Below are 27,577 nucleotides of genomic sequence, written 5' to 3'. Positions count from 1 at the left end.
ACAAAAGAGCTAACAATAGTAATCATGAGCTGGGTTCTCTCCTGATGGAGCTCATAACCAGAAACTGATGGCACAAGAGCACCACATAGGGAGACAGCCTTTTTTTACAGCATAGAGTCTGGGCTCGTGTTAAAAGTATTTTAATACTATCATAGATACAAAGCAGATTTCCAAACTTCTTGGGTTGTTAATAGCAGGTAGGGAGTGAAGCCTCTATCTTGGCTTCTCTTTGCTCTATTATACAAACAAATGTCTGAAAATTGATTCATTTCTGATGGTTTTTTTCCCACCTTACAGGGGAGAGGTACGGCTCTCAGAAGGGGCTGGTAATCCTTACCAGTGCTGTGACAGCTGGGGCTGCTGAAGAGTTTGTATCCATAATGAAGAGACTAGGCAGAGCTCTCATCATTGGGGAGCAGACCAGTGGTGGCTGCCATTCCCCACAGATGTATCAGGTAGATGAAACCAACTTCTACATCTTCATCCCCACCTCCAGATCAGTCATCTCTGCAGACAGCACTTCTTGGGAAGGAAAAGGAGTGCCCCCTCACATAGAAACACCAGCTGAAGCAGCACTTGTCAAAGCAAAGGAGATGCTCAATGCTCACCTACACAGCTCTAGATAGTCCAGTGGAGGAATATGCCCCTAGTTCTTATGAACAGAAAGCTAGCTACCTAAATGTAAGCCCTAGAAACAAGTGGGAGGTTCATTTCAGTCTCTCTGGTCAGTGATTGGGTCCCTGTACATAGCTCAGTGACTTGTTTTCAACATGCCGCTATTTTTCCCCATTCTTTGGAACCCAGCTCTTTCTGTGCATGGTTGAAATACTTCAATAATTCACTGGGGTTTCAGGATTCCTCTCCTGTAATCAAACATAAATGTTCAGTGTGTCAGTTTTTTAAGGTTTAGCTACCAATCACAGAATTCCTTTGGTCCCATAGAAAATCCCAGTTGTCAGTATTGAAAGCGTGTGAACAAGCTCAAACACAGAAAAGGCACATCTTCTTCTTTGGAAATTGTGTACATTCCTATTTAAACATCTTTAAAAACTAACAGGAGTTGGAAGAGTCTATTTTCTAAACTACAAGAGCTAAATTAAGTCTCTTCTCCATCTCATCATTTAGATGTACCAAAAATAACCAAAAATTCCCAGTCTGTCAGGGTTGCCCAGACTCCTGGCATTTCAAAGGAACATGCCTGCTTCTCTCAGTGTCTGTCAGAGGGGAGGATGAGCAAGACAAAAGGCAGTACATTGACTCTTTTACCCAGTGCCCAGATCAACTGACTCAAGGAAAAGAGTCATATGTTTTTACTTAAGGCTAATATTAGATTGCTGTGTCCTGCCCCAAAGACAGAAGAAAAAACAATAAAACACAAACCTGAAAAATATCCTTTTCACCCTGCTATCAAGCTACATATTATGTAATAGTGTATTCCAGGACAACTAACAGAGATAATTGACATGAGCTTAATGCACAACATTCCTTATCTTTCCTACAATTCTTAGTTAAACATCTATCTTCCAAATGATTTAAAAATATGTGTAACTCTAATCTAGATCTCAGATTTTCTCATCTCTACAGAATGCCAGCTGTAAGGTAATTAAATTAAGGAAATGGTCTCCCAAAATTCAGTTAGAATCGAGAGTAGTTACACATTGGTGTTCATTTGCTCATTTGTAAGTTCCTGCCATTTTTCTTTTATTAAGAGTGTTAAACACTTGACTTCAAGCTTTTACAGGAAGAAAATTTTAAGAACTAAATAGATTTTCCATCTTTTTTGTTACTTATTTGTCTTATCAACTACACTCAGTGTGATCTCTAACCTGGACTCTTTTGAGTCATTTTCATGTTCTGATTTTTATGCACTAGCTTATTGTTAAACTTCTCAGTGTTGTGGAAAATATTTTAATGAATTAAAACCCATACAGAATTTTGTGTAAAGTGATATATGTATGAAGAATATTAAATATTCTTATTACGGAAAAAAATGGAGTAGTCAATGAATGAGTAAACAACACTAATGTATTTCTTGTAATGTCTTTTAAGCCTCTTTAATATCTCAATCCAGATAAATTTTCCTAAAAACAATCAGTTGTGCTGTCATGTACAAACAATGTTAATTGTTAAGCCCAATATTTAGAAAATTTAGCCATCCATTCAAGGACAAAAAAGCTACACCATATGGGCACAAATAGCAAATAAATTTTTCCCATAGTAATATGGGAAATACATATGTATAATAAAGATGTCTAGAAATTGGAATCCAGTTGGAAAAACAAACAATGAAGATGCAATTGCAGGTGAGACCATTTTAAATCAATAGTGCTGTTAATTTACTACAGTGATTGATTTCATTGGAAAACTATTGTGCAACCTTGAGAAATTTTATTACTTGGCAAAATATTATTTACTATTTCATAGTACTGGCTAATTAATATGGAAACTGCCAGGCTTAACAAAGGCCAGTGTGTTAAAAGCAATTTTTCCTGTCTTCACAAACTGCTCTGTCATAGTTATGCCCATCTCAATGAGTTTAGACCTCACAAAACTACAGACAGTAATTGTGTACAAAATTACACTGCATTGAAAGGTCTGAATATCACAAAAGCACAAACAAAAATTAGCTAAGGAAAATCCATGGTTTGTGGTTTAAATGAGAAAGTTAAACAGAAGGTTTTTAGGGAGGGACAAGCAATTTGAGAAATGCCCTTCCACAACAAAACAGGAAATACGATGAAACTGCCACCTTTCTCTCATCTGGTTCCAGAGCTGACATGGACATTCTACAGTTTATAGCACAATTTCCTTATCATCCCACTTAGAATAACTTCCTAAATTTTAATCCTAATCATGCTTCTTTTAAAGGCAGGAAGAAAGGAGTTGTTGTATCAGACTACCTAGCAGTATCATCTTTCTCCTTGTAGCATTCATACAACTAACCAAGAAATGACAGCCGGCTTTTATTTCTTTTGTGCTACCTTAGTCCAGTGATTTCCAAACTGTGCTCTGTAGATCCAAGGAAGTGTACAGGCTGCCCAGATTAGTGAAAAATTACCTCATAAAAAACAAGTAAATATATATTTCTCAAAAGCACATCTAAGTGTCATTTCGATGGAGAAACACATCTTCATCAGAAAAAGTTCAGGTATCAATGATCAGTGAGTCTACAAATATCCTAATCTGGCATTTCCTATTGATAAACTTATTATCCATTACAGAAACACAGCCTGCACAGCTAAGCTTGACAGCATTGTGTTGTGTCCTTTTTCACTGATCCAGAAACACGTCATGAGAAACTGTTGTATGATCAAACTGAACAGTTAGTTGCTAGCAAAGACAGGAAAAGAAGCGGTCAGCTCGCTACAAATTTTCTCCTCCTGTTTTAAAAACAAAATCACTTCCCTGCCCTCCCTAGCATTTCTACTTGTAGAAAAGACAGAGATCCCTGCTGTAAAATTACAGTATTTCACAGGTACAGAATGCAGTCCTTCATTTCTTCACAAACCCCCTGCCTTAGTGAGTGCTTTCCTTCCAGCAGGATTTCATCTGCACCAATTTAAATTTTCAGACTTCTAGACATAAGGGGAAATAAGCTTCCAGCATGACTCAATTACAGGAAGTTTGTTTTTCTTTGTCTCATTAGGCTTCCTTCTGCCTGTTCAATATTTGGTTCACTCAGCTTTAATACGAATATTTTCATTTAAAGAAATAAAATCTGTAAAAATTTTGGATAAGCCCCCTGGTTTATGTAACCCAGTTTAGATGAGACACTCAGTTAAACTTGAGACACATAAAAGACTTTCACTGTGCCTGCACAAGGAGCTTTACACAAGAGCTGGTTTTACACACAGGAACCAAGTTCTGGTTCTGTTGGCATCTGTGTGGTTTTGCACTGATACCAGCACAGATGCAGCAGGCAACAAGATGTCATACTGTTGTGCTGTGTGTGTAAATGGTCTGCTGTGTGTCTAAATAAGTCTTAGTTCACAAAACCCTTTACCTCAGAATAAGAAGCAAATTGTTAATGTAATCTTTATACTGATGGCCACCTACCAAAAAAAGAAGGGCAGTATTGCCCACACTGCCTGCAACAAGGGGGAAATCCTCAGTCTTTACATACCAGGACCAAATGCACTGCCTCTGAGCTGGAGGAGGTGAGGAAAGTACCAGAAATAAAGCTTATTAAAAACCTCCCCTCATTTTTGCGTTTTGAATCAGCTCTGCCACTTTTCATAACTGGTCCTCTTGCCTTTCTGTGCACAGAAGGCATTCCTACATTGCTCAGCATCACAGTATATGAATTGCTGTGGCTGAGATAGGCCCACAAGGAAACTGGGTAAGAGTTCTTACCTTTTCTTTTTTCCCAAAGAAAGCAAGTCCATGACATAAAGGGAGGCTATCTCTCCCTGTAACCTTGCTGCTTGCTTAGCCTCATACCATAAGCAAAGTGATGAAGTTTGATTACCGGTGAGAACTCTAAGGAGGTAGGTCTAACACACCATTTGAAGAGGTTTTGAGACTTAGCATCTGCTTTTCAGTGGTTGATTTTCTACACTTTGTCCAACACAAAATCATTGAAACAATGTAACCAGTAAGATTTGGTGCTGCTTCATTCCAATCTAAATTATATACCAGGTGTAGTACACTGGAAAAATAGGCATTTGGAGCAGGGTAATGCTGAAAGGATGTGCCAAAATAATACTGGGGAGCATTATACAGCTGGTCCTGTCTTCTTCCAGAAGAAATCTGAAGCTAGGCTTCTAATCATAAAACTGTTAAGAAAACATCGCATCTTTCAGTAAGTACAGAAGAGAACATTTTGCAGTAATGGTACCAAAAAATCTTTAGTCTTATTTATACTTGGCCAGGCTGATCTTAAAGTCATTAATGTAAATCAGGAGTAGCAACATGGAATTATTTTGGATTTGCACTGGAATAAATGAGATCACAATCTGGCCTAAACTGCTAATAGGAAATATAACCCTGACCACATATGAATGCAGTTACACCACAGAGTCCTTCATTACACTTTATGGACACTGACTTCACAGTAAACTGGCTGGCACCCAGGTGGAGTGAAATTTGGCCCATTAAACTTTGCCATAAATATATTCCTTACATAGTAAATGTTATTGGACACAAAATAGAGATGGAAAGATTACAAGGAAACCACATCATCCCCTACTCAATGCAAGGTTGTTCCCTGTGCTCCATGTTTCAAAGTCTTTGTTCATTTTGGTTTTTAATGACTCGAGTGAAAGAGCTTCTGCCACTGACCTTGGAAAGCTGTGTTACAATCCAACCAGAACTGTCTTCTGAACTCAAAGACATAATGTAACAGTTTTATCACTTTGTGTTTCAAAAATAAAGCTGGGGTTCATAGCCAGTGATTTATATTAATAGGGAACAGCCATGTGTTAATGTTCAACAGCAATATACCGGGAAGAATACAATCTCCTGACTTACAGAAATCTCCCAAGAGATAAAAATTAGTGTACTATGTGGGTTTCAACTGACAGCCTAAGACTGTCAGTCTCTCTTTTATTGTTCAGATGTGTTTACTTGCTGATATTTTCATTATCAAGCTAGGCATCGTCAAAGTAACTCAAAACTCTGTCCAGTATACAAAAACCAGTGGAGTGTATCATCAGTATGGTGGAACACACAGAATATACTGAAATGTCCTTTAGTCTCAGCTGGGAAATGAATGGTTTCTGATCATTCTCTGTCTGAAAGGGAGTAATAGCCTTTGATGAGGCAGGTGAGGTTCACAGATGTGCCACAAAAACATCAGACAACCTGAAAAAATCCTATACAAGAGCAGGAGAAATGATTGCTTGAAGAACATATTGTCATAAAGCATCAAAATCTAGCCCCTAAATAGATTTTAAAAGTAGTGAAAGGCTAATTAGTTGGGCTCCAGTACCAACAGACGGTGTTTCCTACCATCCAGAGCAGTATAAATTTATCTGCTGCTGAGACTCAGCAAAACTCAAAATGAAGTAGATGAGAAAAATGTCTCATGGACAGACAAGAGAAAGAATATGCCACTTTCTTTTTTAAAAAGTTGTAATTGGCCCATGTAGGAACCAGAGGATAGACAGGCTGATGTAATGCAGTGCAATTCATGTATAATTTTGTGAAGGCCATTCCTCTTCTAGCAGTTACCAGAATAGAGCCTATCGTCCAGAATTAGTGTGCAGATTCTATCTACCAGTAGCTAATTGTAACTCAGATACCCTAACTGCTTCCTTTGGTATATCCAAAACCTGAAAACCGCAGGCTAAACTCTACTCCCATCAGATCTGTATGCCTACTGAAGTCACACAGATGTTAGAATATTTGCTACCTGTCTACACAATAAGGTTGACAACAGGTCACATTTTGATACAGACCCAGGTTGATTTCACTGTGTAAAAGATATTTCAAAAGCAGCAGAGCCTAGAACAGAATTTGGATATTCTGCTTTACAAGTCCCATCCTCTTTGGCAGTCTGCTGGTCAGTTGTTGACAATCATAAATTTGAAACACTCTTAAATTCAGGTCCCTTTCAAAGCCAAGGAGATGGTAAGATGTCAGTTTTTAACTCAAAAATTTGGTAAAAGAGCTGATTCAGCTAGCATAAAGGAGTAAGAGTCCACCAATGCTGCTAAAAATAGTAACTTATTTTCTTTTAGCATAAAAGCTCTGATTTTTTTAGTGCTTAAATGTTCCTCATTCAATGAGGTGGTTGTTATTTCTGTATTTACATTGTACTGCACAGACACCAGCAAATCAAATATAAGCAAAGAAAGCTCTGTTTGCATAACTATAATTTTGTCCCCTACTCTGCAAATTAACACTGCATGTGGATTCATTTCACTATTTTATTTCCTCAAAAATAGGTTGACAAGGGCTAGGTTGAGTTTTCAAAAGTTAAAACTCACTCAGACTCTTGTAAACATTTTATATTTTTTTCGCAAAGCATCTATTATAAATTATTGTAAACAGTGATTTCCTGAAAGAAATTAATGTAAACTCAAAAGGAAATGGATATAAGTGAACTATCATTCCCTTCTTGATCCAACCTGCCCAGTCCCTTGGTGACATCTGTGTGCACTCTAATTATGAGAAGTCATGTGCCGGGATAAATGATGGCGTTCTCGGAAGTACTCATGGCAAATGGGACACGTCAGCTTCTCCTCTCGTCTCCTCTTGCACTGAGATTCAGTTGAGGAGTATTCTTTTTTGTGATGTGACCGCATGTGGAAGACTAAATCAGATGTCATGCGAAAGGACAGGTTGCATTTGGCACACCAGTTCTGGGCAGCCACTCCAAAAGATGCGAAGGTGGGGGGAAGAAGAGTCAAGGAAGAGGAGGAGGAGGAGGAGGAGGAGGCGGGGGGGGGCGGGGGGGGGGGGGGAGGCGGCGGAGGAGGAGGAGGAGGAGGAGGAGGAGGAGGAAGAGGAAGTGGTGGTTGTGTTTTGTAGCTGTCCTCCTGCTTGCTTGGGCCACGGTTCTGAGGTATATGGGAAAACATTGCTCTGAGTGATGCTTGTCTGCAGCATCTGAGCATTACACAAATCACTGACAAAGAACTTGGAATTGAGAAGAGTGCTGCAGCACATGATGTCTGTGGTGGCAATGAAGCCAGACAGCTCCCCCAGGCTCTTTGCTGACTCACTCATGGGATGAGAAGAATTTACTGCAGCTCTTTCTATTACACACTTATTGGGTTTGCTGAAAGCACTCTTCTGTTCTCCTCGAGCTCTGGTGGGCCAAACAAAGGAGAATGCACTGCCAGAGGAGTTTAGCAACACCTCCTTTGATACCTGCTCTTTACCAAGTGGGACTGTGCCATCCTCCTGTTCTGGCTCCTGCAGTCTCTCATTCCTCAGCTTCTCTTTCATCCTCCTGACCTCAGTGAAAGCACTCTGCTTCTGCTCCAAAGCATCCTTCCTAGCTGACTGCCTCCCTGAACTAAGCTTCCAGAAAGAACCAGCCAATGCATGCTCTCCCACAACCTCCTCCTTGCCCCCACAGTTACGTTCCTCAGTCAAATTATTGGTTTTCTCCAACAACACTGTTTTCCTGCTCCTGTTGTTCTCAGCCTCTTCAGATTTTGCTCTCCTTTCTCCAATAAGACCATGTGCATCATCTTTACAAGCTGCCATTTTGACTTCCAGGTCCCTTGCCAGACTGTGGAAATTCGTGGTCTGCTCAGCTAGGTTGCTCTTTTCAGTTTTAGGATTCTGGAAGTTTCTCCACAGCAGAGCGTTCTTCTCTGGGACACAGAGGAAGCGGACATGGGACAGATAGGAATGCTCACATTTAAAGACTCGGTCGCATTCTTGGCATCTCAACTCTGCAGAAACAGACAAGTGATGAGTTTTGCAAAGGTGGAATCATGGATGGATGCAGATCCTGATCCTGTCATTGACACAAAAAACCAGAAACATCTCTTGTGTCACACAAGGTTACACACAGTAAAACTAATGCAAGTGCAGAATCAGGTCCCTACCTGCTATGCAAAATGGTTCACTCTTATTTGCTTCCATGCTTCCATGCTACTGCCAGAAATTATTTCATTTAGACTCTCAACTCTAGATTTTATTACATAAAATGTAATTATATTACATAAAAGTACATAAAATGGCCAGGACACCATGATCTAGATAAAACCATTTAGACTTTATAGTGATTTGAAGTCTAAACCCAGATTTGGGTCTACATTTCTTAACTAAGTCACTGGCTTTAATTCAGGATGAATGTTAAATGCTATATATCCAAGCAATAATGAGTTTTAGACCAGGATTCAAAGATTTTGACACGAGCCTCTATTTTCAGGATACTCTGGAAGTTTAATACCGTTCAAAAATCATCTGACCTTAATGCCTGAAGCCCTTACTCATGCTCATTTGGCAAGCTGTTATATGCCTTAAGGCACAGATGTCTGCAGCACAGAAAATGATGTTCAAAGTGAAACAATGCCAGTGATGGGCAGGAGGAATAAGGAGCACTCTTTCCTTTTGGCCTTCAGACCTACTGCACCTCTGGCTCATTGGGATGATTGGTTGCCCATGAACAGATGATACCAAATTCAGCAATCAACACAGATACGGTACATCTTAACCTTTGTAAACTATATCCATGCTATATTATTTCACAACACAGCAGTTTTAAAATGCCAAGTGATGCCAGACAGCACCTGAGGCCTGGGATATATAGGAAAGTTCATAAACTGGTTGGGTAGAACTAAAAATTCCTAATTTGGGACTCAGCACAGCTTAGATCACTTTACAAACTACAGAAGCTGAACTTTTTATAAGAAAATAAGGCTGCTGAAATGGGTGGAACATTATACCTGTGAGATTAAAGTCTTGAGTGTAGATATAGTGTCTCTTGTGCAAGCAACACCCTTTCCTGGTAAATCCAAAGGCCTGGCAGTGTGTGTCTACACAGAAACTAACAGAATGCACTGAAACCAGCTGGAATTATTTAGTTGGTTCCTGCTATGAATGTGTCTGTATTAATTTAATACTAACTTACAGACAAGCACATTACCACGTAAATTTGCTAACTCATATCTTTACCAACCTACGCCTTTACCAACCAATCTATACAAGCTTTGTTTGAATCAACTAAAGGGAATGTAGAAATGGTTCTGTTCCAGTCTAACTAGATGAGGTTTGGAGCAAATGACAGCTGGAGTCAGACTTGGCATGGACCTGACTGACTTGCTTGGTGTCTCTGTAACCTGGATTTTTAGTTTTGTAACAACTTCCAGGTCAATTTCTTTTGGAGCAATGAATTTCCAGCAACATTTCAGAAATGAAAGCTTGCCCTTTTCCTCATTTCCACTGTGTCCCACACTAAATAGGCAGGCTATGCTGTATGCAGTGCTGTTAGGTTTATGTATTTTTAAAGCCCTGCTCATTTACAAGATTAAAGCTGAACACTAGCCTATACCTCATTTCTCAATGAGCTAAAAAAGGCCTATTTCCAACTGATACTTTAGACTTTTAGGATTCTGAGTTATCCAAATGCATAGATTTCCATTGCATAGCACAAAAATTTCAGCATGAATCCCTAGTGCACCATCCTCTGCTAGGAAGTAGCAATGAGAATGGCATTAAGAACTGCAAATTGCTTCTTACTCTGTGCCTCCAGCTCAAACCCCAAAGTAAAAGGTCTTTTCTCTTAGCTGACCAGCTAAGGATTTAGACAGGGTTTGTATTACAAGACAAGCACATACTAAGGAAGATGAGGACTCACTTCTGTCCTCAGTGACCCCTGCAGCCAGCAATTTGGTACTTACCATTCTGGGGACTCTGAGCTTTTATCTCATTGAAACCCAAGAGGCTGGAAAGCTCCTCATCATACCAGACAAGCAGTTCCTCATTTTTATTGATTTTCCTGGTGGAGCGATAGTATAACTGACTGTTTTCTAAGTAAGCTTCCAAGTTCTGCTCCTTGCTATTGGCAGCTGCTTGTACAAGTCTCATCCAAGGCAGTCCTGTGGGACTGTGCACAGATGTAACATCTACCTGTGAGACAGGACACAAAGAAGGCAAGTTACAGGTCTTGAGGCCCAAAGCAAGATTTTCATCCAATCCAAGAACAAAGCCTGTTTTCTGCCTCACACTGAGCACATATGACAAAGCTGTGAGCCCAGCACATCTGCCAGTGCCACCAAATCCAAAGGCATCATAGGGAGAAGGCTGCCCTGGTGTGAGGGCTGAGAGCTCTGGGAATACAGCTGTATGGGAGGGAGGAGGAAACACCAATGCTCATGGCTAACCTCCCATGGCAATGCCAGGCCTGGTGTGTTGGTCAGTCTCTAGCCCTGTCCTTTGCAGACCATCCCATGGGACTGTGTCGGGTGTGGATCACAGAGGTACAGGAGGTGTCATCCTCTCTAAGAAGGGGTCTCAATCCCGTGGGAAAATGGGATATGAGTCAGGAGATGTGTGAGTGCTGTCACTTGGGGGTGAGAGATGTGCAGACCCCTGGACCAGTGCAGTGTGAAAATGAACATACACTCAGGACAGTTGCATGTGGAGTTTTTCACTGATGTAAGAGGATATGGATCAGGAGGTTTAAGAAAAATCATGGATATTTGATTCCATACCCCAAGTAGATATTTGCATATCTGTTTGGCTAGATTACATAAAATACAGATTTTAATATCTACAACTAATAAGCACTTATATGATCTCTTTCCTTTTTCGGAAATAAAATTATGTATTCCTTTTTTTACCTTCACTAGATTAATTAAATTCATTTTAAGGTATATTTTTTTGTTAAATAATTTCTGAGAGTTGCAAGGGGTTGATTTGTGTGCGTTCAGAAATACCAAAAAAAAATTGAGTTAAAAGACATTTCTCAGGTTGTAAGGTCAGGCACTAAGAAGTTAAAAAAATAATATTAAATCTATTGCTCAAATTAAATTTCTGTTCTGTGTGCACATTACAGCATTGTCCTAAATCACATATAATTTTTACTCCACAGGATTTCTGAGTTATTTAGTCAGGTTGACCATGAAATAATATAAGTACAAAACATTTGGCTTTGTATTTCTCGTTCAGTGTGTGACTCCAATCTTAGTTACTTTCTTACACTGAATAGGGAATGATTTATTTCTTCATAGGTTTTTTCTTGGTGTTTACCACAGCAGACCTGTGTCCTCTGCAATATTTGAAAGATGGGGAAGATTTTCATAGCTTGAAGGCTGAAACACAGGGCCATCAAGGGCAACATTTATACTCATAAAAAGCCTCAACTAATTTTTGAAGCACTAAGTCACTGTTTAGAAAGGAAGAAGTTTGAAAATGAGAAATGTCTAATGACAAGTACGATCTAAATTTCACCCCAAGCAATGTATAGCTCTTTGTTTTCCACTAATTGCAGGGCAGCCATTCATTGGTGTTTGGTACCAGAAACAATATTTTGGCTAATTATTTCTCTGGTTTTAACTGACTATTACCTACCATGAAAAGTTTGATCACATTAGTAGCTTGGATACAAGAATGAAGCATTAAGAGACCATTAGCATAGAAGTTAATTAATGCAAGAGAGAAAATAAATTAGCATGCCCTGTAACTGGTTCTCTCTAAATGCCATGGTAATTAACAATGATTGAGAAATACAAGTGTCTGACAGCAACACAAGAACAGCCACCCACACACAGTGGCTGTAACTAACAGCTATGACAGAGGCTGTCATATTTTACTTGCTGTGTTTCAGAAATACTGAGCAGCCACTCAGTGCTCTAAGCAAAGTCAAAGGGAGCACAGCTCTGCCAGGAGCCAGGACTCCAGGGAAAGAGCTCAGTGAGCTTAAAGTAGGTGAGCAGGAGTACCAGATGTAAGAAAAGATCTAGGTGCTGCCAACTAGCAGCATGAACCAGCTCTAGTTTTTTCATGTGTTTAGAGACACTATAAACCCAGAAAATCCACCCTCTCCTGGAGATGTCAATCCCTCAGATGGATCCTTTGCACCCATATATGAGGTAAGGGCTTCACAGCCCAACATCTGTCACAGCTGGGCTATGGAGGCCACGTGGCTCCCTTGGGGGATGCTGGAGGAGAAGAGAGAAAATAAGGCTCTTTCTTGAAACTCCAAAGAAGCTGTAAGGGGCAGAGGAGCTCAGCTGGAAAGAACCTGTGCCAATGGCTGCCAAGGGTTCTTCTTTGCCCAAGGGTACAAATTGGGCCCAGGAGCTCAATTTAAGGTCCCCAAGAAAATGAGGGGGAAAAAAAAAATGACAGAGTCCCCCTTTGGTCTAAACAAAAAAGCCCAAGATGATGAAACCCTTGTTAGAAATAATATTCCCCAAAGTCTTGCAGGAGTGCTGATGAGCTGTGATGAACAGAAACCTCAGTTGCAATGAATCCACCTTGCTAAACTACTCCTGTGTGTATTCTGTTTGCACTATAGCCAGCATAGCAAAACTCATTTCTTGTTTTGCACTTCAGTGCCATGATTACAACATAATATCATTATTGCATTTTTAATTAATTACTACACAGAGTTAGAAGCTTAATGGTAGTTCCTGATTTCTGAAGGGTTTACTTTTAATTATGAGTAGTTAACAGGATATGGGACTACCGATTGCATCTGAAACAGCTACTTGCACAGAATTTCATGTATTTACTGCCAAAAGACAGAGATCTGAGCCAACTCAGGCATCCAATTTCATTGCTGCATAGCAATTACTTAGCTCAAGTGTAGAAAAACACTAAAGCCATCCCTCTAGAGGGCTCTTCCAATGTAGAAAACCTTTGAGGCTATCTCTACAGTAATTCAAAACTCTCAGGAGAAATACAGAAATATTCCAAAAATAAGGCCTCATTTCAGGACAGGTCTCTCTCCAAAGAGTATGTCAGTCTCCTGGAGTACTAACAACACTGTCCAAGAAAGCAAACTTGTGCCAGAGACTCAAATCAGTCATATAAACCTTAAAGCCTCTTCTTCTCTTTCTTAATTTGTTTAAAACAAGTGTCGAACAGGTTATCTCCCAACAACTGTCATGGTTTAGCATAGTTTGGGTTTTTAGTTAAAGAGGGCTCCATCAGTCACGGAAGTGATTCTCTTGCTAACAGGTGCTTACAGCTTCCTCCAGACCCAATAGAACCACAACTGGCTAGTTTGAATATTGGCAACCTTTTTAAGCCACTTAAGAAGCTTGACACGCCTCTGTGATCCACATTTAAGAATGAACAAACCTCGGGAAAGCTCTCTTGTTTCTGGCTTTTGGACAGGGAACTGGGGCCTGCGCGGCCCAGCGGGGCCGGGCCGGGCCCTGCTCGGGGTGGTCCGGCCAGGTCAGCCACGGTGCGGCTTGGCTGAGATCTCAGCCGCTTCTGCTCGCTGGACACCCGGCACAGCCCCTCAGTGCCGGCCGGGCCGGCCGGGAGACAGCCACCCTGGAGCCTCGCAGCCCTGTTCCATCCACGGCCCTGCTCCGTGCAGGCGGCCCCGCGGCACCGCCGGGCCAGGCCAGGCCTCACCCAGTGCGGCTGCTGAAATCAAACACTACACTGTAACGAGCTCCAGCTGCCACCCGGCAGAAATTAGGTGACCAAGAGCAAAAGGCGAATTCCAGCTGCAAGGCCCAGGTGACATCAACTCTCTTAGTGCTGTAAGAGATGATCCAGAACAGATGAAGCCTGCAAACATCAATCCTCTCCCAAGTTAAAGGAAAGGTGAAGGCACGTGAAGAAAACACCATAAAGACACCAAAGTCAGTGAAGAAGGAAGAGCTGAAATCCCAAGAGAGGAGGAGGAGGAGATGCTCCAAGCTTAGAAGGTGAAATTCTGTTGTAAAGCTATGGTGGTGGTGGACTGTGATACATCAGAGTACTCATTGTAATTTCATGAAAGCGTGGGGGGTGGAGTGTTCAAACCGCAACCATGAGCAAAGGCACCTGTGCTGAAATAAGCAAATGTTGAAGTAGCTGTGATCTGGTGAGAAGCTTGAACAGAGAGAGATGAAAGTGATGAAGACCCTTGTTCCCAGGGAAGAAGAAGACCTCTGTTCCTAGAAATGAAGATGCTCCCAGAGATGGGTGAAGAGAACCTTTGTTTCTGAACAGCTCAACCTTAAAATGGTAGCCCATTAGCTCAAGATTGAACCCTCGAAAACAGTTGTGGGAAAGCTGTTAAGACGAGAGAGCAGAGAACCAAGCCAGGCAGCTGTCTCGTTGTGACACTGAAGCCATGAGAGAACTGTTTGTTGTGGAGATGTCTCCACAGCATGAGCAAGAGAGACTCCTCTCCCGAAGTGAACTGAGATTATTATAGAGGTGGTAAACTGACTGAAAATCTCAAGGGTTGTCTTTTTACACTGTCAGTTGGAGAAGGGAGAAAGGTGGGGGGAAGAGAAGTGTTCTGAAGGTTTAGTCTGACTCTTACTTTTTTTCTTTTAGTTCTGTTAATAAACTTCTTTATATTCTTTTAAGTTTTGTGCCTGCTTTGTTTTCTCCTAATTCTTATCTCACAGAAGCAAAATAAGTAGGTAATGGATATTTAGAACCAAACCACTACACTTCCATATTACACATATGCCCTGGGATTTCTCTCCTCTGAAGCACAGAAATCTTAGGCAAACCTGGATCTCTCCCAGATCCATCCAAGCCATAGAATGTGGGAAATTTGCTTTCTTCACACTGTAAAACACCTCTCTGTCTTCATCTAGACCAGTGGTGACTGAAAAGCACTCTAAGACCCAGAAATCCAGGGTAAGAGGACAGCATGATAAACAGTGGCTATGGAACAAAAAAATTTGGGGAATTAGAGCCAGAGAGTTAACACTCCATCACAATCCTGGGGTTGAACAGTGTTTGAAAAGTGTAGCTGTAACACAGACATACCTATCTAAGGTAACTTGAGGAGGTCCATGTCCTAATAGCAGTTAAGTTGTGGCTGCCCAAAGATTGTGTGGACTAGTTGCCTGACTGCCATTGTAGTTTCACTTTAAAGGATAACTGAGCACACTGCGTTAGCAGTTGCCCAGATCTGTAAATACATGCTATGAATGTACCACCTGCATGAATCAGTGCAATGCCAAAGTGTTCCCCCTCTGTTCTCACAGGGCTGTGATACCTCCAGGTAAACCTCCTTTGTCCTGACAAAACCTGAGCTAGCTGTTACTAAACTATTTGTCCCTCTTTCCTTCTATTCCACATCAGATCTGAAGCAGGCCATCAATCGCCAGCATAGAAGTAGGACTTTGTATTTTTCCTGCAAAGGAAACAATTTTCCTTAGGTCCTTCCAGTCTGCAGCTCATAAATTAGAAAGGCACTGGCTACTTCTCTTTGAAGGAGCTGTTACTTGTGCTGAACAAAACAAGAACCTACCTGTTGCAAAGTTACCTTCTCAGGGGTGGTGTAACTCTTTTTGATAGGTGGAACATTAAACATTGTTATCTCATACCTTAAATACATAGTGGATGGTCCGTCTATCGGAACACTTGAGAGCAATGAAAGCCACAGTGTCCAGCAGGGTGTTCTGGAGCATGCATGGTCCAAAAACAACTTCTTCAGGGATGTCTTGTGTGGTATGAACAGTAGCCAGTATGTCCGGAAAATGGTGATGCAGAAGCTTGTTGTCACTTGTCCAAAGGAATTTAGGCAAAGATGTAAGTTCCATTATAAACCTGTAAAAAACACAAGAAATCACATTTGGCATAGAGATAGAAGTGGAAGGTGGCATCACTACTTGAAATACAAAGACTTCCAGGAGCTGTAGGTGAATTTTAAGAGTATGACAGAACATTGCTTGTTACAGAGTTTACAGCTTTATTAACATCCAGTTCAGAAAGAGAAAGATTACTTTGCACTAAATCAAAATCTCAGGTTTGTAAACTAGTGAATTACTCTTCCAGGAAAAGGCAGACAGTCCAAGAGTTCAACTGGTGCTCTCTACAGACAGGAGTAAGAAGCTTGGGGAACAATAAGCAAAATTTGCAGTGAGTAGAACTCAGCATATTCTTGTTAAACATATTCTCAGATATCCTTCTTACTAGTAGTAGTTTGTAGAAGTGTGAACAAAGGTAGAGAAAGAGAACAGCAACAAAAAAAAAGCAAGACTTTTTGAAGCGCATTTTGAAAAAGCTGTGCTTTTTTCACTTAAGTGCAACATCAGTCTAGATTCTGGTTAAGCTGCTACAAAACCAGGAATAATCTGAGTCCTGAGTCTACCCAACCAGAATGCACAACATTTGAGGCAATTCCTGAAAAGAATTATTTTCAGCCTGCCTTAAATATATGTTATCAGCTGTTGTTGAGAAAATCAAATCAGATTATGACTCTTTGCATAGTGATACTCCTAGCACAATGTTAGTAGAGATTGCTGTCTTTAGAGGATGAATTTTTCTGCCCTGAATGTAGAATAATATATTTGTCATTGCAGAGGCAACTTCTGCAATATGAGCCACAATCTGAGAACTCAGTATGCAGTGAGGAGACAGGCTTGAGTTATTTGTCATTCTAAGCCTCTCTAGGCTTCTAATAAAGATATAGCCATCTCCAGCTCCCAGCTGGAGGTCATGAAAAACCCCTCATTTATGCCATCAAGAGCTGGATCAGGTCCATTAGGCAGAAAAAATTAAAGAGAACAGCAACAAGCCCTGAAGAGGCCTTAGCCTAATAAATACTGAGATAGAAGGGCTGAAGATCTAGTCTAATCTTTCTCACTCTCTGCCAACAGAATTGATTTGTTACTCACTGACTTATGACTTAAATTGAAGTGGTATAAAGTGCTCAGGAGAGTTGTACTGATTTAACTAAATCAATTTCTAAACCAGTGTAGTTAATTCAGTATAATTTATTCCTTGTAGGCAAGGTCTAAGACCCTACCCTAAAAATATTAAAATACATGGTCATACATTCAGTATGTAGTAATCATCGGAAGGATGAAGGCCTAAACCACACAACCAAGGCAAAGAGTGGGATAATATACCTCCTCTATCCAACCTTAAGCATCCCTAAAACCCAGTATGACAAAAAAGTTTGCTTGTTTCTAAGTGACTTGTTAACTTAATCTGTGATCAGACAAAAAATCCCCCAAACCTACATGCATAAGTGCCAAAGTCTCAAAATGCCACCCTGGCAGCTGTGGAAGCACAGAACTCAACTCTTGCACAGAAGGGTCACTTTTGTGAAAATTTGTGAAAAGGATGCACTGTGATTACACAGCAGATGGGACAGTTACCATCAGCCTTGAGCCAAAAGGTTTCGACACTGGGAAGAGCCCTCTTTTCCAATCATTTGGCGAATGCACCATCTAGTGTCACATCTCAGCATAACACAGCGTCCCACGACAAAGTGAAGCAGGACATCCCCCAGCCCCTGGTGCTGTCGGTGTGTTGAATCGCTGCAGCCTCTGAGCACCCTGTCAGGCAGGAATCCTTTCTCTCAGGAGAGGGTCATTCTCCCTGCCACCTTCTGCTCAAACAGGAGGTTAGGTGCCTCCACAGGTACTGGGTTTGATAGGGTCTGGTCAGGGTTATGTCAGGTAGGGAGAGTAATTTAAATCTACAGTGTTGGCTGAAGCTGTGCTGCTGGTACTTAGAGTGGAGAGTGGGGATACTCTGCAACACCATTAGAAGAAAAAGTGTGAATCTTTTTCTACAGTCTCCAAATAGCATGAGAAAGCTCTTCCCTCTGCATCCACAAGACTTCAGCTTCTGTTACTGAGCCAAGTTCATCAGCTGAGGGATAACAACAAGCAAATATGACTGTACTGTTTTCAAAACGAGCTGCTACCTCTGCAAAGGGATGTGCTGCATCCTGTGGGTTTTCCAACATGCCCGTGCTCAGGGGTCTCCATTCCAAAGTGCAGATTCATCCAGGGCACTACTGGAACAAGTCCTGCCTCCTGCACAGGTGAGGAGTGATAGGGGGTTCTCTGGTACCTGCCACCCTTACCACGGAGAACTGAAATACTGACTTCCTCAAAAGTAAAGATTGAAGCTTGAGACATGACTTGAGAGAAAAAAATTAAACTGATTTACTTTCTCAGCTCTGTGGTGGAGCAAAGGAAATGAAACAGATGAGCTGAAGGGAGGTAAAAGTACCATGGACAACAGGAGTAAGAGGTGAAGAGGAGGTATCTACAAAGGCATCACTGTAATATTATGGCTGGATTGTGCAAGCCAGCAGCTGTAGCATGAAAGAGGGTACCCACAGACAACCTAGGTAATTCATTTTTACATTGCAGACTTTTTAAAATTACTTTTCAAAGTGACTTTTCAATGGCTGTTGCTGTTGAAGAAATTTATCAGGCTGTGTGGCACTGCTAAAGAAAGTTTACTAACACAGATTTTACTTTGAGGATAGTGGTGTCTGGAAAATGCACACAGAGGTGCCTTTTCAGCAAAGCTCAGGGAAGTTTAGCATCATCCCAAGCCTAAATCCACGTAGTGCTCTTCCCCCAGTAAGTCCAGTCAAATACTCACTGACACTTTACAGAAGTAAATCTCAACAAAGTATGGGCATGATGTTGCCCAGGGCCCTAGACAGCTCTGCTTTTGTCAGTCCTGCCTCCACTCATGGCAAACCCAGAGACAGCTGAGGAATGGCTGTGTGCAAGGTCAGGTCCAACTGCTGCCAGAGGGCATCTGCTGGATTCTCAGACAGGGTCAGCAGGAGTGTGACCACACTGTGGCACCTGCCAGTGCAGAAGGTGGCTGTGTAACAGCCCACGCAAACTCATACCTTGAAACCACCACCAGAGATCTCAGAAATGCTGAAATACAGCAGCACCACCCACAGCACTCAAAACAGACAGTGAAAATGAGCTAGAAAAAAAAAAAAAAGAACATGGGCATGTAGGCCAGAATATAAATCTGAAATACCCCTCAATTTGTATGTAAGCTTGCACCTCTACATGTTTTTCATCTGGTTATAATCTAAAGCCAAAACTTCAGCCACAGCCATGATGCTTAAGAGTTTTTTTGATAAAACTTCCTTTAAGTTTTCAGGAACTTCACACTTGAGCCTGAATGAGAATTCTACACGAAACCATGAATCCAGTACCTGAGCTCTCGTCTCATTATAAAATCTGGTTTCAATGCAAATCTCACATCTTTGCCAACAGTCTTCAAAGTCAAAAGAAATTCACTAAGAACCTACAAATGGAGTCATAATGAGAAATGGAGAAGGTATACTAGAATGCCTGGCATTTTAATTTGACAGGCTGAATTGCTCACATTCTTCCCTGTGAGTGAAGAGAGAAAATTCTCATAACAGAGAATTCCCCATTACTTCCCCCAGCTGATTACTCTTGTCTTAATGCCATTGATTTCCACATTTTTGCTACCTCCTTTAAGGAGCAATAAATCTGCTGTGCCTTCATTTCTCACAGGTTCCCTAGCTGTTGCACATAAGACTTCATTCACTCTCAGAAGTCTACCATAAGCTTCATTGTGAAGGTCATATCTTCAGCTCTGTATCGTGCAGGCAATGATATGCTTGCCTCAAACTGCCAATGCTGGAAGTGCCCTTGCTTCTCAGAGACATGATCCCCCTCATACAACATGATCTTTCTATTCTCACTCAGGTTCTGCATAAGCAGTTCCTATCCCTCTGGGATCACCCACAGACATCTCCGAGAGGCTGAAATAAAATGAATATTTATAGTGCTTTAGTAGCACATTAGACTCAAATCACCTGTTAGATGTAGTCTCCATATTCTATCTGTCACAGATGTGAATTCTTCATATGGATGAGTTTAGGGACTTGCTATTTAATGGACTCTTCAACCCCCAGAGAGTATCTGATACACATATACCATGTCCCTGAGTGATGGATTTTGCATCTTGATCTCTGAGAAGTGTGACAGATCTGTCAAAGAACAAGGACCTATGGGCAGGCAACTCCCTATGGATTATGCAATTGTGGATGTTCCATTAAAAAGCGCATGAAATAGATGGTGCTCACAGCAAATGCTCCCAGCCTGCTTGCCTCCAGAGCAGCACACAAATTGCCAGTTAACTTTTGGTTTCCTGAGTGTTCTTCCAAGCTGGAACTCTGCAGATGGCCTTCTCCCAGTCTCTCCCCATTTCCTAGCATTTGTATAGCATCCCATTAACTAATGAGGCTTACAACTTCTGCCTTCCTGAAAAATGTTTACATCGCTCCTGCATCTCATGAGAAAAACATGTTTCCAGAGAGGAAAAGAAAGGAAGTTTCAGATCCCTGATTTCCTACTGCATGGCCTTCAGATGTCACTGCAAGCTCTTCTAAGAAATGTCTGGAAATTCCCAAATGCTGAAAGACCAATTTGAGGAAGGACTCCCCTGCATCCTGTTTTCAGAGGACTTGACCCGATTCTCCTTGCCACGGTAACCACACTGAACTGTGGCACCATTTGGAGCTTCTTAGTGGCCATAAAGGCACTGGTAGCCCTGCTCAATATTATGACCAACCATGCAAGTGTGAAGGAAACAAATTAATCACATTTGCAAGAGGGGAACGTTTTCAGCCAGAACTTATTTAACTAGTTCAGCTCTTCATAATCAAAACCAGAAGCAGATAATAAAAACTGTTTCTCTAAAATTAATTTTATTGTTTTTAAATGTCAACAGCTTCTTCTATTTCACCTTTACTTCCATTTTAACTGTAGATTAATTTGCATATAGTTATATCACTTTCAAAGCAATTACCTAAGTTGGAAAAAAAATGACACAGAAGTTACTCATAAAAATAATTGAAAGTATTTGATCCTGGAAAGCATCATCCCACAGTCTTTCCAACTATTTTTATGTCTACTCCAGACTTTCTTCAGAGCAGGAGTTAATGTAAACACTATAGCTCTGTATTTCCCATGTCAACCAAACTGAAAGAAAAAAAAAGCAACCCAGAAATATTAAATACTGGAGCCATCATTTCCTTCACCTTTTAACTTACTCCTTTCTGCTCCAAAGTGTGATGGCATTTTCCCTGAAGCATATAACCTGTGACTTTGTGCCAGTGCAGTCCTGTGGCTGTTGCCAAAACTGCCTTTGATTTCAATAGCAGGTCTTTCGGTCCGAGGAATCCACGATCAGACGTGCAGTGTCATGCACAATAAACTACAGATAATAAAGGAATTGAGCTGATGCAGACAGAGTGGTTCTGTCTGCAGCATTTATTATTTTCTGTTGTTATAAGGAACTGAGTATTCTTAACACATGAAGGAAATTTCAAGGGAATACAAGATAGAAAAGTGAGAAAATCTACTCTTGGGTTTTATAGAATTGGTTTGCTTCTGTGCCAGCTTTTCTTCTCCCTTTATTTAAGTTGCAAACTGCAAAGGAGAAAACTCAAAACTAAAACAGAAGGAAACTGGTAGAAAATGAAAAAAAAAGGAGAATTCTTGTTTTAAAAAATAAGTAAATCCAGAACCCACGAAATAAATACCAAAACTAGAACCCATTTCCTAAATTCAATTACAAGCTGAGAAGTCCTTTAACAGCATGAAAAGTCTAAACAAGTAATTTCTTTTAGCCTACTGCTACTGCAAGACAGCTTATGTGCTCAGCTTGGGTGCAGGTCAGGTCTTTTTGAGCATGAAGTGGTTTCTTTGCACCTTCACTGCTGAAAATCCCGCACACGTGAAGAAAACTGTACAAAACCACTTGGAGATATAGCTATGTGCTGCCATTCACAGCGTGTCTGGGATGAACAAAGCCATCTGGGGGTTTGCTACCCCTCAGACAGACATTATACCCCTAGCAGAGTATGCCAAGGTCTTGGGTTACCTTGGAAAGGAAAGAATTTCTTTGGGTTTTAACAGAAACTACTCATATGTCACTCATTTCTGAGTCTCACATTTAGCAACCTGTCCATCTTTGAGACGGGCATAAGACAATACACCCCGAATTTCTGAGCTTTGACTATGCTCTTTCATCTTCCCATTTTTACTGGTCACAAATTTGGATCCCAGAAGTGATTCTGCAGAGAAGCAAGAGGGCAGCTGATCCAAAGAGGTCTCTTTCCTGCCAGAGAGCCACATCCCATCCATGCATTAAGAACAGCCCAACCAGCACTGATAAAATAAATGAGAGAATGACAATAAAACCTGGGGAGACTGGAATATTTTACTTTTTTTTTTTGCTACAGCTACTTTGCAGGGCTACAGCTGGGGCATATTTTGAGTACCTCTCTTCTCAGTTCTTCTCAATTGATGTACTGCTCATCTGACATATCCCCTGTTCTCCTGGCATGATTCAGTCATGCTTGCCTGACTTGCTTACCTGAGCTAGGCATCTGGGAAGAAGCAGAAGAAAATACAACTATGCATCAAGGAGGATTTTGCTGGCTGCAGAGATGAACTGAATCTAAAGAGTGAAGTAAAACTGGGACTGAACTAGCCTGATGCATGCAAATGGTCTTCCCTCGGCATTCCAGGCTTCCCCAGCTTTCATCATACTTTTCTGTACAGCAGCTGCACAACTCTGACCTGGCAAGTCCCTAAAAATAATGACTAGAAGTAAGGAAACTCACTGTCTAGCATCCTCTGGAATGATCAGGAGGCAGCTCGGGGTGAGGAGCATAGTGTCTGTTCTGAGCTTTCAGAAACTGGGCCCTTATAGAGGTTTTATTGTGAATTAGAGACCTCCAAGCTTATGGGGTGCTTACCACTTTTTTATTGTATCATCATGACATCTTCAGGGAGCAGTTCTCCAATTCTTACTATTTTAAGGCTCTGTGGTCTTCAGATTGTCTTCCATCATCTGAAATCCCCAGTACATGCAATGTAAGATGACAGCTTTTGATGAACCATCATTATATCTTGGCTGGATACCCAGCCTAGTGAATCATCAAACTGCCAAATCTTTTTATTATGAACAATCTCTCAAACTTCAGTGGGAATAATGAAGAAGACGGAGCTAAAATCCCTGCTTGGAAATGAACAAATACCTCATGCTCCACATTTGCTTTAAACAAGTCTTGTGACATACAGGAACCATTTGGAAGTGGAAATTAAAAGAAAAGCTTTCAGGTTTCTTCTTATTTTCTCTGAGACTAGGGAAAGTTGAAGTGGCCTCTCTCCTGACGCATGGTAGCTGCCACACAGACACGCAGACCTCCCTCTCCAAAGCAGGTGAAGATTAAGTCACGTCTCCAAGACCACCACAAGGATGCAATTTCCAGTCTTCACCTGATGTCCAGGAACAAAATGCCTGAGACTGAGCATCACATCTAGTTTGATGAGAAAAAAACTGAGATTTGAAGAAGTCCCAGCAGAGTCACATACTCTCACCCCACTGGCTCTCAAATGGCAACTCAGCACCAAACTTCCCTATGGTATTCAGAATTTCCACATTGAACCCCTATTTCTACCTCCATTCTCTTCCATGGCAAAAAATGTGGTAGGTAGGAAAGGAATGGACTATCCCACACAGCTGGAAAGCCTGGTTAATACTCTCTTGTTGGCATGCGTGATGCAACAGTATCTGCACAGTTGCACATGAAGCCTTCCTTGATTTAGCTGGAGGTTTTCAGTCTGGCAGGACACAAACAACAGGGCCACTGAGGTCTCTGTTCCATCCCTTCCAGTGCTCAAATACAAGAAATCAGCGCAGGCACTGGGAGAACTCTTGATATCTCAAACTGGACAATGAGCAACAGTAATACCATGCTGCATCCATTGGAAAGCATGAAATACATTTATTTTCTGCAATCCCAGCGGTTCAAATAGACTGTGTCTAGGAATTTGGCTTCATGATGCATAAAATGTCAATATTCCTTTCCAGCTGGGCTGGTCCCAAGGACAGAATGAACGCTTCTGTCTGGCACTGCATCTAATCTAATGGACCCTGTTGGATGGTACTGGGTTGTACAAGTCTTTCATAAATCAGACAATCCACCTGTGGATGAAGAGGGGATGACTACAGCTCCGTAGTCTACTGCCTTTCAAAGACTTTATTTTTGTGTGAAGGGCTGACTCTTCACTGGCTTACAGATGTTCTATTTTATGAAGCAGTATGGTTATCCACCACTTCACTCTTGCGGTTTCAAGGCCTAAGACCTAAAAAACAGGGTTTCTGTGGGATAAAGGAAAAAACTGGGCTTCTGTAGGATAAAGGGAGCATGTTTTAATTCTTCAGCCAGGGTTGAGGATTATCAGACTGTAAATGTTACAAATAAATAATTTCAGCTGCTTATACAGCTGTACATGCCATACACTCTATGGATACATTTCAGTTCAGAGCTCAAAGTATTTCATATTCCAGGCCTGCATTGTGCTGGTGGTCACCTCATAGACTTGGTCTGGTTTCTGCACCTGCTGCTCTGGCATTGTTCACCATTCAGCAATTGACATAATGCCCCAAAATATCACAGGAAGTTTGAATTTTACAGGGGACATGCAGAACAGAAAGCAAATGTTATTCCATGACAGAGGGAATAAAGAAGGCAACTATTCATCTGTCACAGAGTGTAAGAAAGTTACTTGTCACACAGATGTGTGTACCTACTTTCAGCAAAATCCTTGATTCACATAAACAGCAGCCCTGACCACAGCAATTTGTGCTAGCACATTTGTTCTCACATAGATCTGTGCATTTGCTCCTTCACCAAGGCATCCATGCATACAAAACCACCATTGCCTGTATGCAACCACAGAAAACAGAGAAACAACAGCAAACCAAAAACACGACCCAAGCACAAACAGTGTGAATCAAGCACAAACTGACTGAACCAAACACAGACAGAAACAAAATGTGTAACTTGTGAAAACAGTCACAAATATTTGTCTTCTCTCTTCATAAAATTCACATTGATTACTCTTTTTCAGAAATTTTAAAAGATTACATTATCTGGTTAAAATTAAAGATATATTAAGGTATGCTCCTATTTAAGAGTCCTGCTATAGATTTTGGCAACTTTAAAAAAACAGTAATATCTGCTCTAATGTTTCTTTCCAACAGAAAAGCATATACATAAAGACAGAAAAGCATATATCCACATACATGCATTCACAACTATACATACAGCCACACATACACCTGTTTATTTTTTTGTGATTTCACATGTTCATCATTTGTATTTAAAATGAAACATTTTTAAACAAGGATCAGTTACTTTCACATGGCTGATGCTGGAGATTTCTTCAACAGTACTAAGTGGCATTAACTTACACTAATCTTATTTACATTAGTGCTAAACTTACTACATGATGTCAACTCCAATAAGAGCAAGTGACAGAGCTGAAGGACACTATGCAAGGTGAAATTGTGGGAAGCAACATAAATAAGTTATTTTACACTACAATGAAGCCAAGAAACCTTTTAATTGAAAGCAATTTTGTAAATTAAAAGAGGTCTTACCTAAAGTAATGTGCTTTCCAAGAAAATATTTTGTTCTTTGACCTGGTGTTTGTCAATAGCAACTGCAGGTAAGATAAGACTGCACTGCGTGAAAATTATATTAACAGAATCACAACATTACAGACACGGAAATATCCATCTGTAAATACTAGGATTTAGCCAAGTAATTTCTTTTGTAAGATCTTGGGTACAATCTGTAATTCTTACACATAATTTATTTTTGTACTTTCTCATCTAGTTATATTATGTTCAGCTAACAGCATCTAAATACTTTGACTTTACATTAGTATTTCTATGGCTACAAAACTGGGGTTTTTTATAAAATTATATCTCTATAGAGTTCCATAATGCAGCTCTACTTTGCTTTGAAATACTGGAAAAACAGTATAGCTTAAATACAAAAAACAAACAAACAAAAAAAAAAGAATTGCATTCTCAAAGAACAGCTTATGCTTTGGTGTAGTTTTATACATTAAAAGACATAAATTTAATCACCCTATTGCCCAAAGAAATTCCTCTATTCCTCTCTCTAGTACCAGTTATACTTAAGAAATGGTAACAAAAGCTGTCAAGTGCTACATTTTGCATTTTTAAAAGCCAAAATAAGGGAAAACTCCTGAGACATAATTTATTATTAAATTCTGAATTTCATGCATGAGTGCAACTGCTTCTCATTTAAAAGCAACTATACTAAAAATACAAAACTATTTAAATATCTTATCTTCCATCAAGTTTCTACTGACATTTCTTTCAACTAGCAGCTGTCAGATCTCAGAACAAAGTCATTAAAATGCTTCAAACATTTTCAGTGGACTGAATTCCAACAGAAATCTTTTCATGTAAAGATTTGCACATTCAAAGATCAATGTGACATTTTAAACTGATGGCAATAACAGCTCCTAACTTATATAAGAAATTTCTACTACATGGATATCCATGATATAAGGAATACACACAAACAGAGAATAACAATGTGAGCTATTCCAAACAAAGTTCATCAATTTCTTAAAAGCAGTTAGATCCTAAGTAGGTACCTAAAACAGCCACGATGCTCTGATCACCTGTCGAAGTTGGAAGGATGAGGAGAGCTGTAACCAATAAAAAGAACAACTGATGCTCGAGAGTTCTCGGCGAGAGAAGAGGAGCCGGGAGGGAGGAGAAGGGCTACTGCCGGGGGGCTGCCGAGAGGGACCCGCCTCCCCCTCTGCCTCGGCATCGCCCCCGGCAGCCCTGGCTCGGCACCCGCCGCTCGGGGCACTCTGCTCGGGGCCCCTCGCTGCCGCACTGAAGCGGGCGGTGGCAAGGCCAGGGTTAGGCACAAGTCAGCAAGGGACACTTCAGTGCCCTCACCTGCTCCCCGGCCATTCCCGGCCCCGGGACAGCCCGGCCCCGGTCCCGGCAGCTCCCGGCCGTGCGGCAGCGCCCGGGCGGCTCGGGGACCTCCGCGCAGGCCCCGGCCCGGCCCGGCCCGCGTTGGCCCGGCAGCGCAGCGCTCCGCGGCTCCGAGAGCGCAGCCCGGGCGGCCGGGACGGACGGCGCTGCTGCCGCCTCGCCGCGCTCTGCAGGGGCAGGGGCCGCCCCGAGACCCCCGCCCGGCCGCTCTGTCCCGGCCCCGCTCACCTGGGCTCCCGCTGCGCTCCCCGCGGACGGGGGATCTGCGGCGCTGGGGGCCCCGCCGCGCCCCTTCCCTCTCCCAGGATCCCGCTACGGACAAGTGCCCGCGGAGCCCTCACCTTACCTCACCCCACCGCCGGGGCCGCCCGGCCCCCCAAGA

At 41.5% G+C, this 27,577-nt stretch overlaps 2 protein-coding genes across 8 annotated transcripts in view; one reads left to right on the top strand and one right to left on the bottom strand.

The window, feature by feature from the left end:
- RBP3 (retinol binding protein 3) overlaps positions 1 to 4,202 on the top strand; it is an 18,766-nt gene extending 14,564 nt beyond the window's left edge. The window contains exon 4 of the mRNA XM_042018837.1: positions 298 to 4,202. Within this exon, the coding sequence (XP_041874771.1) occupies positions 298 to 626 (329 nt within the window). The 3' untranslated portion in view covers positions 627 to 4,202. The remainder of the gene's footprint in view (positions 1 to 297) is intronic.
- On the bottom strand, positions 2,027 to 27,577 carry ZNF488 (zinc finger protein 488). 7 transcript variants are annotated; one of them, XM_042018847.1, is made up of 6 exons: positions 26,838 to 27,245; positions 25,804 to 25,865; positions 23,111 to 23,674; positions 15,921 to 16,143; positions 10,302 to 10,530; positions 2,027 to 8,348 (listed from the first exon to the last, which is right to left on the bottom strand). In XM_042018847.1, exons 4-6 carry the CDS (start codon positions 16,134 to 16,136, stop codon positions 7,261 to 7,263), a joined length of 1,533 nt encoding a protein of 510 aa, XP_041874781.1. In that variant the 5' UTR covers positions 16,137 to 16,143; positions 23,111 to 23,674; positions 25,804 to 25,865; positions 26,838 to 27,245; the 3' UTR covers positions 2,027 to 7,260. The 7 variants fall into 7 exon arrangements, with proteins under 7 accessions (XP_041874781.1, XP_041874782.1, XP_041874780.1 ...); XM_042018848.1 differs by having other exon boundaries at positions 23,111 to 23,205; XM_042018846.1 differs by having other exon boundaries at positions 23,111 to 25,865.

The sequence above is a fragment of the Corvus kubaryi genome, unplaced genomic scaffold (genome assembly GCF_017639235.1).
Source record: "Corvus kubaryi isolate FWS band 111438036 unplaced genomic scaffold, C.kubaryi_AGA036_p1.0 138, whole genome shotgun sequence".
Classification (NCBI taxonomy): Eukaryota; Metazoa; Chordata; class Aves; order Passeriformes; family Corvidae; genus Corvus; species Corvus kubaryi.
Note: the sequence above shows the minus strand (reverse complement) of the source record. Positions and strands in the feature narration are given on the sequence as shown.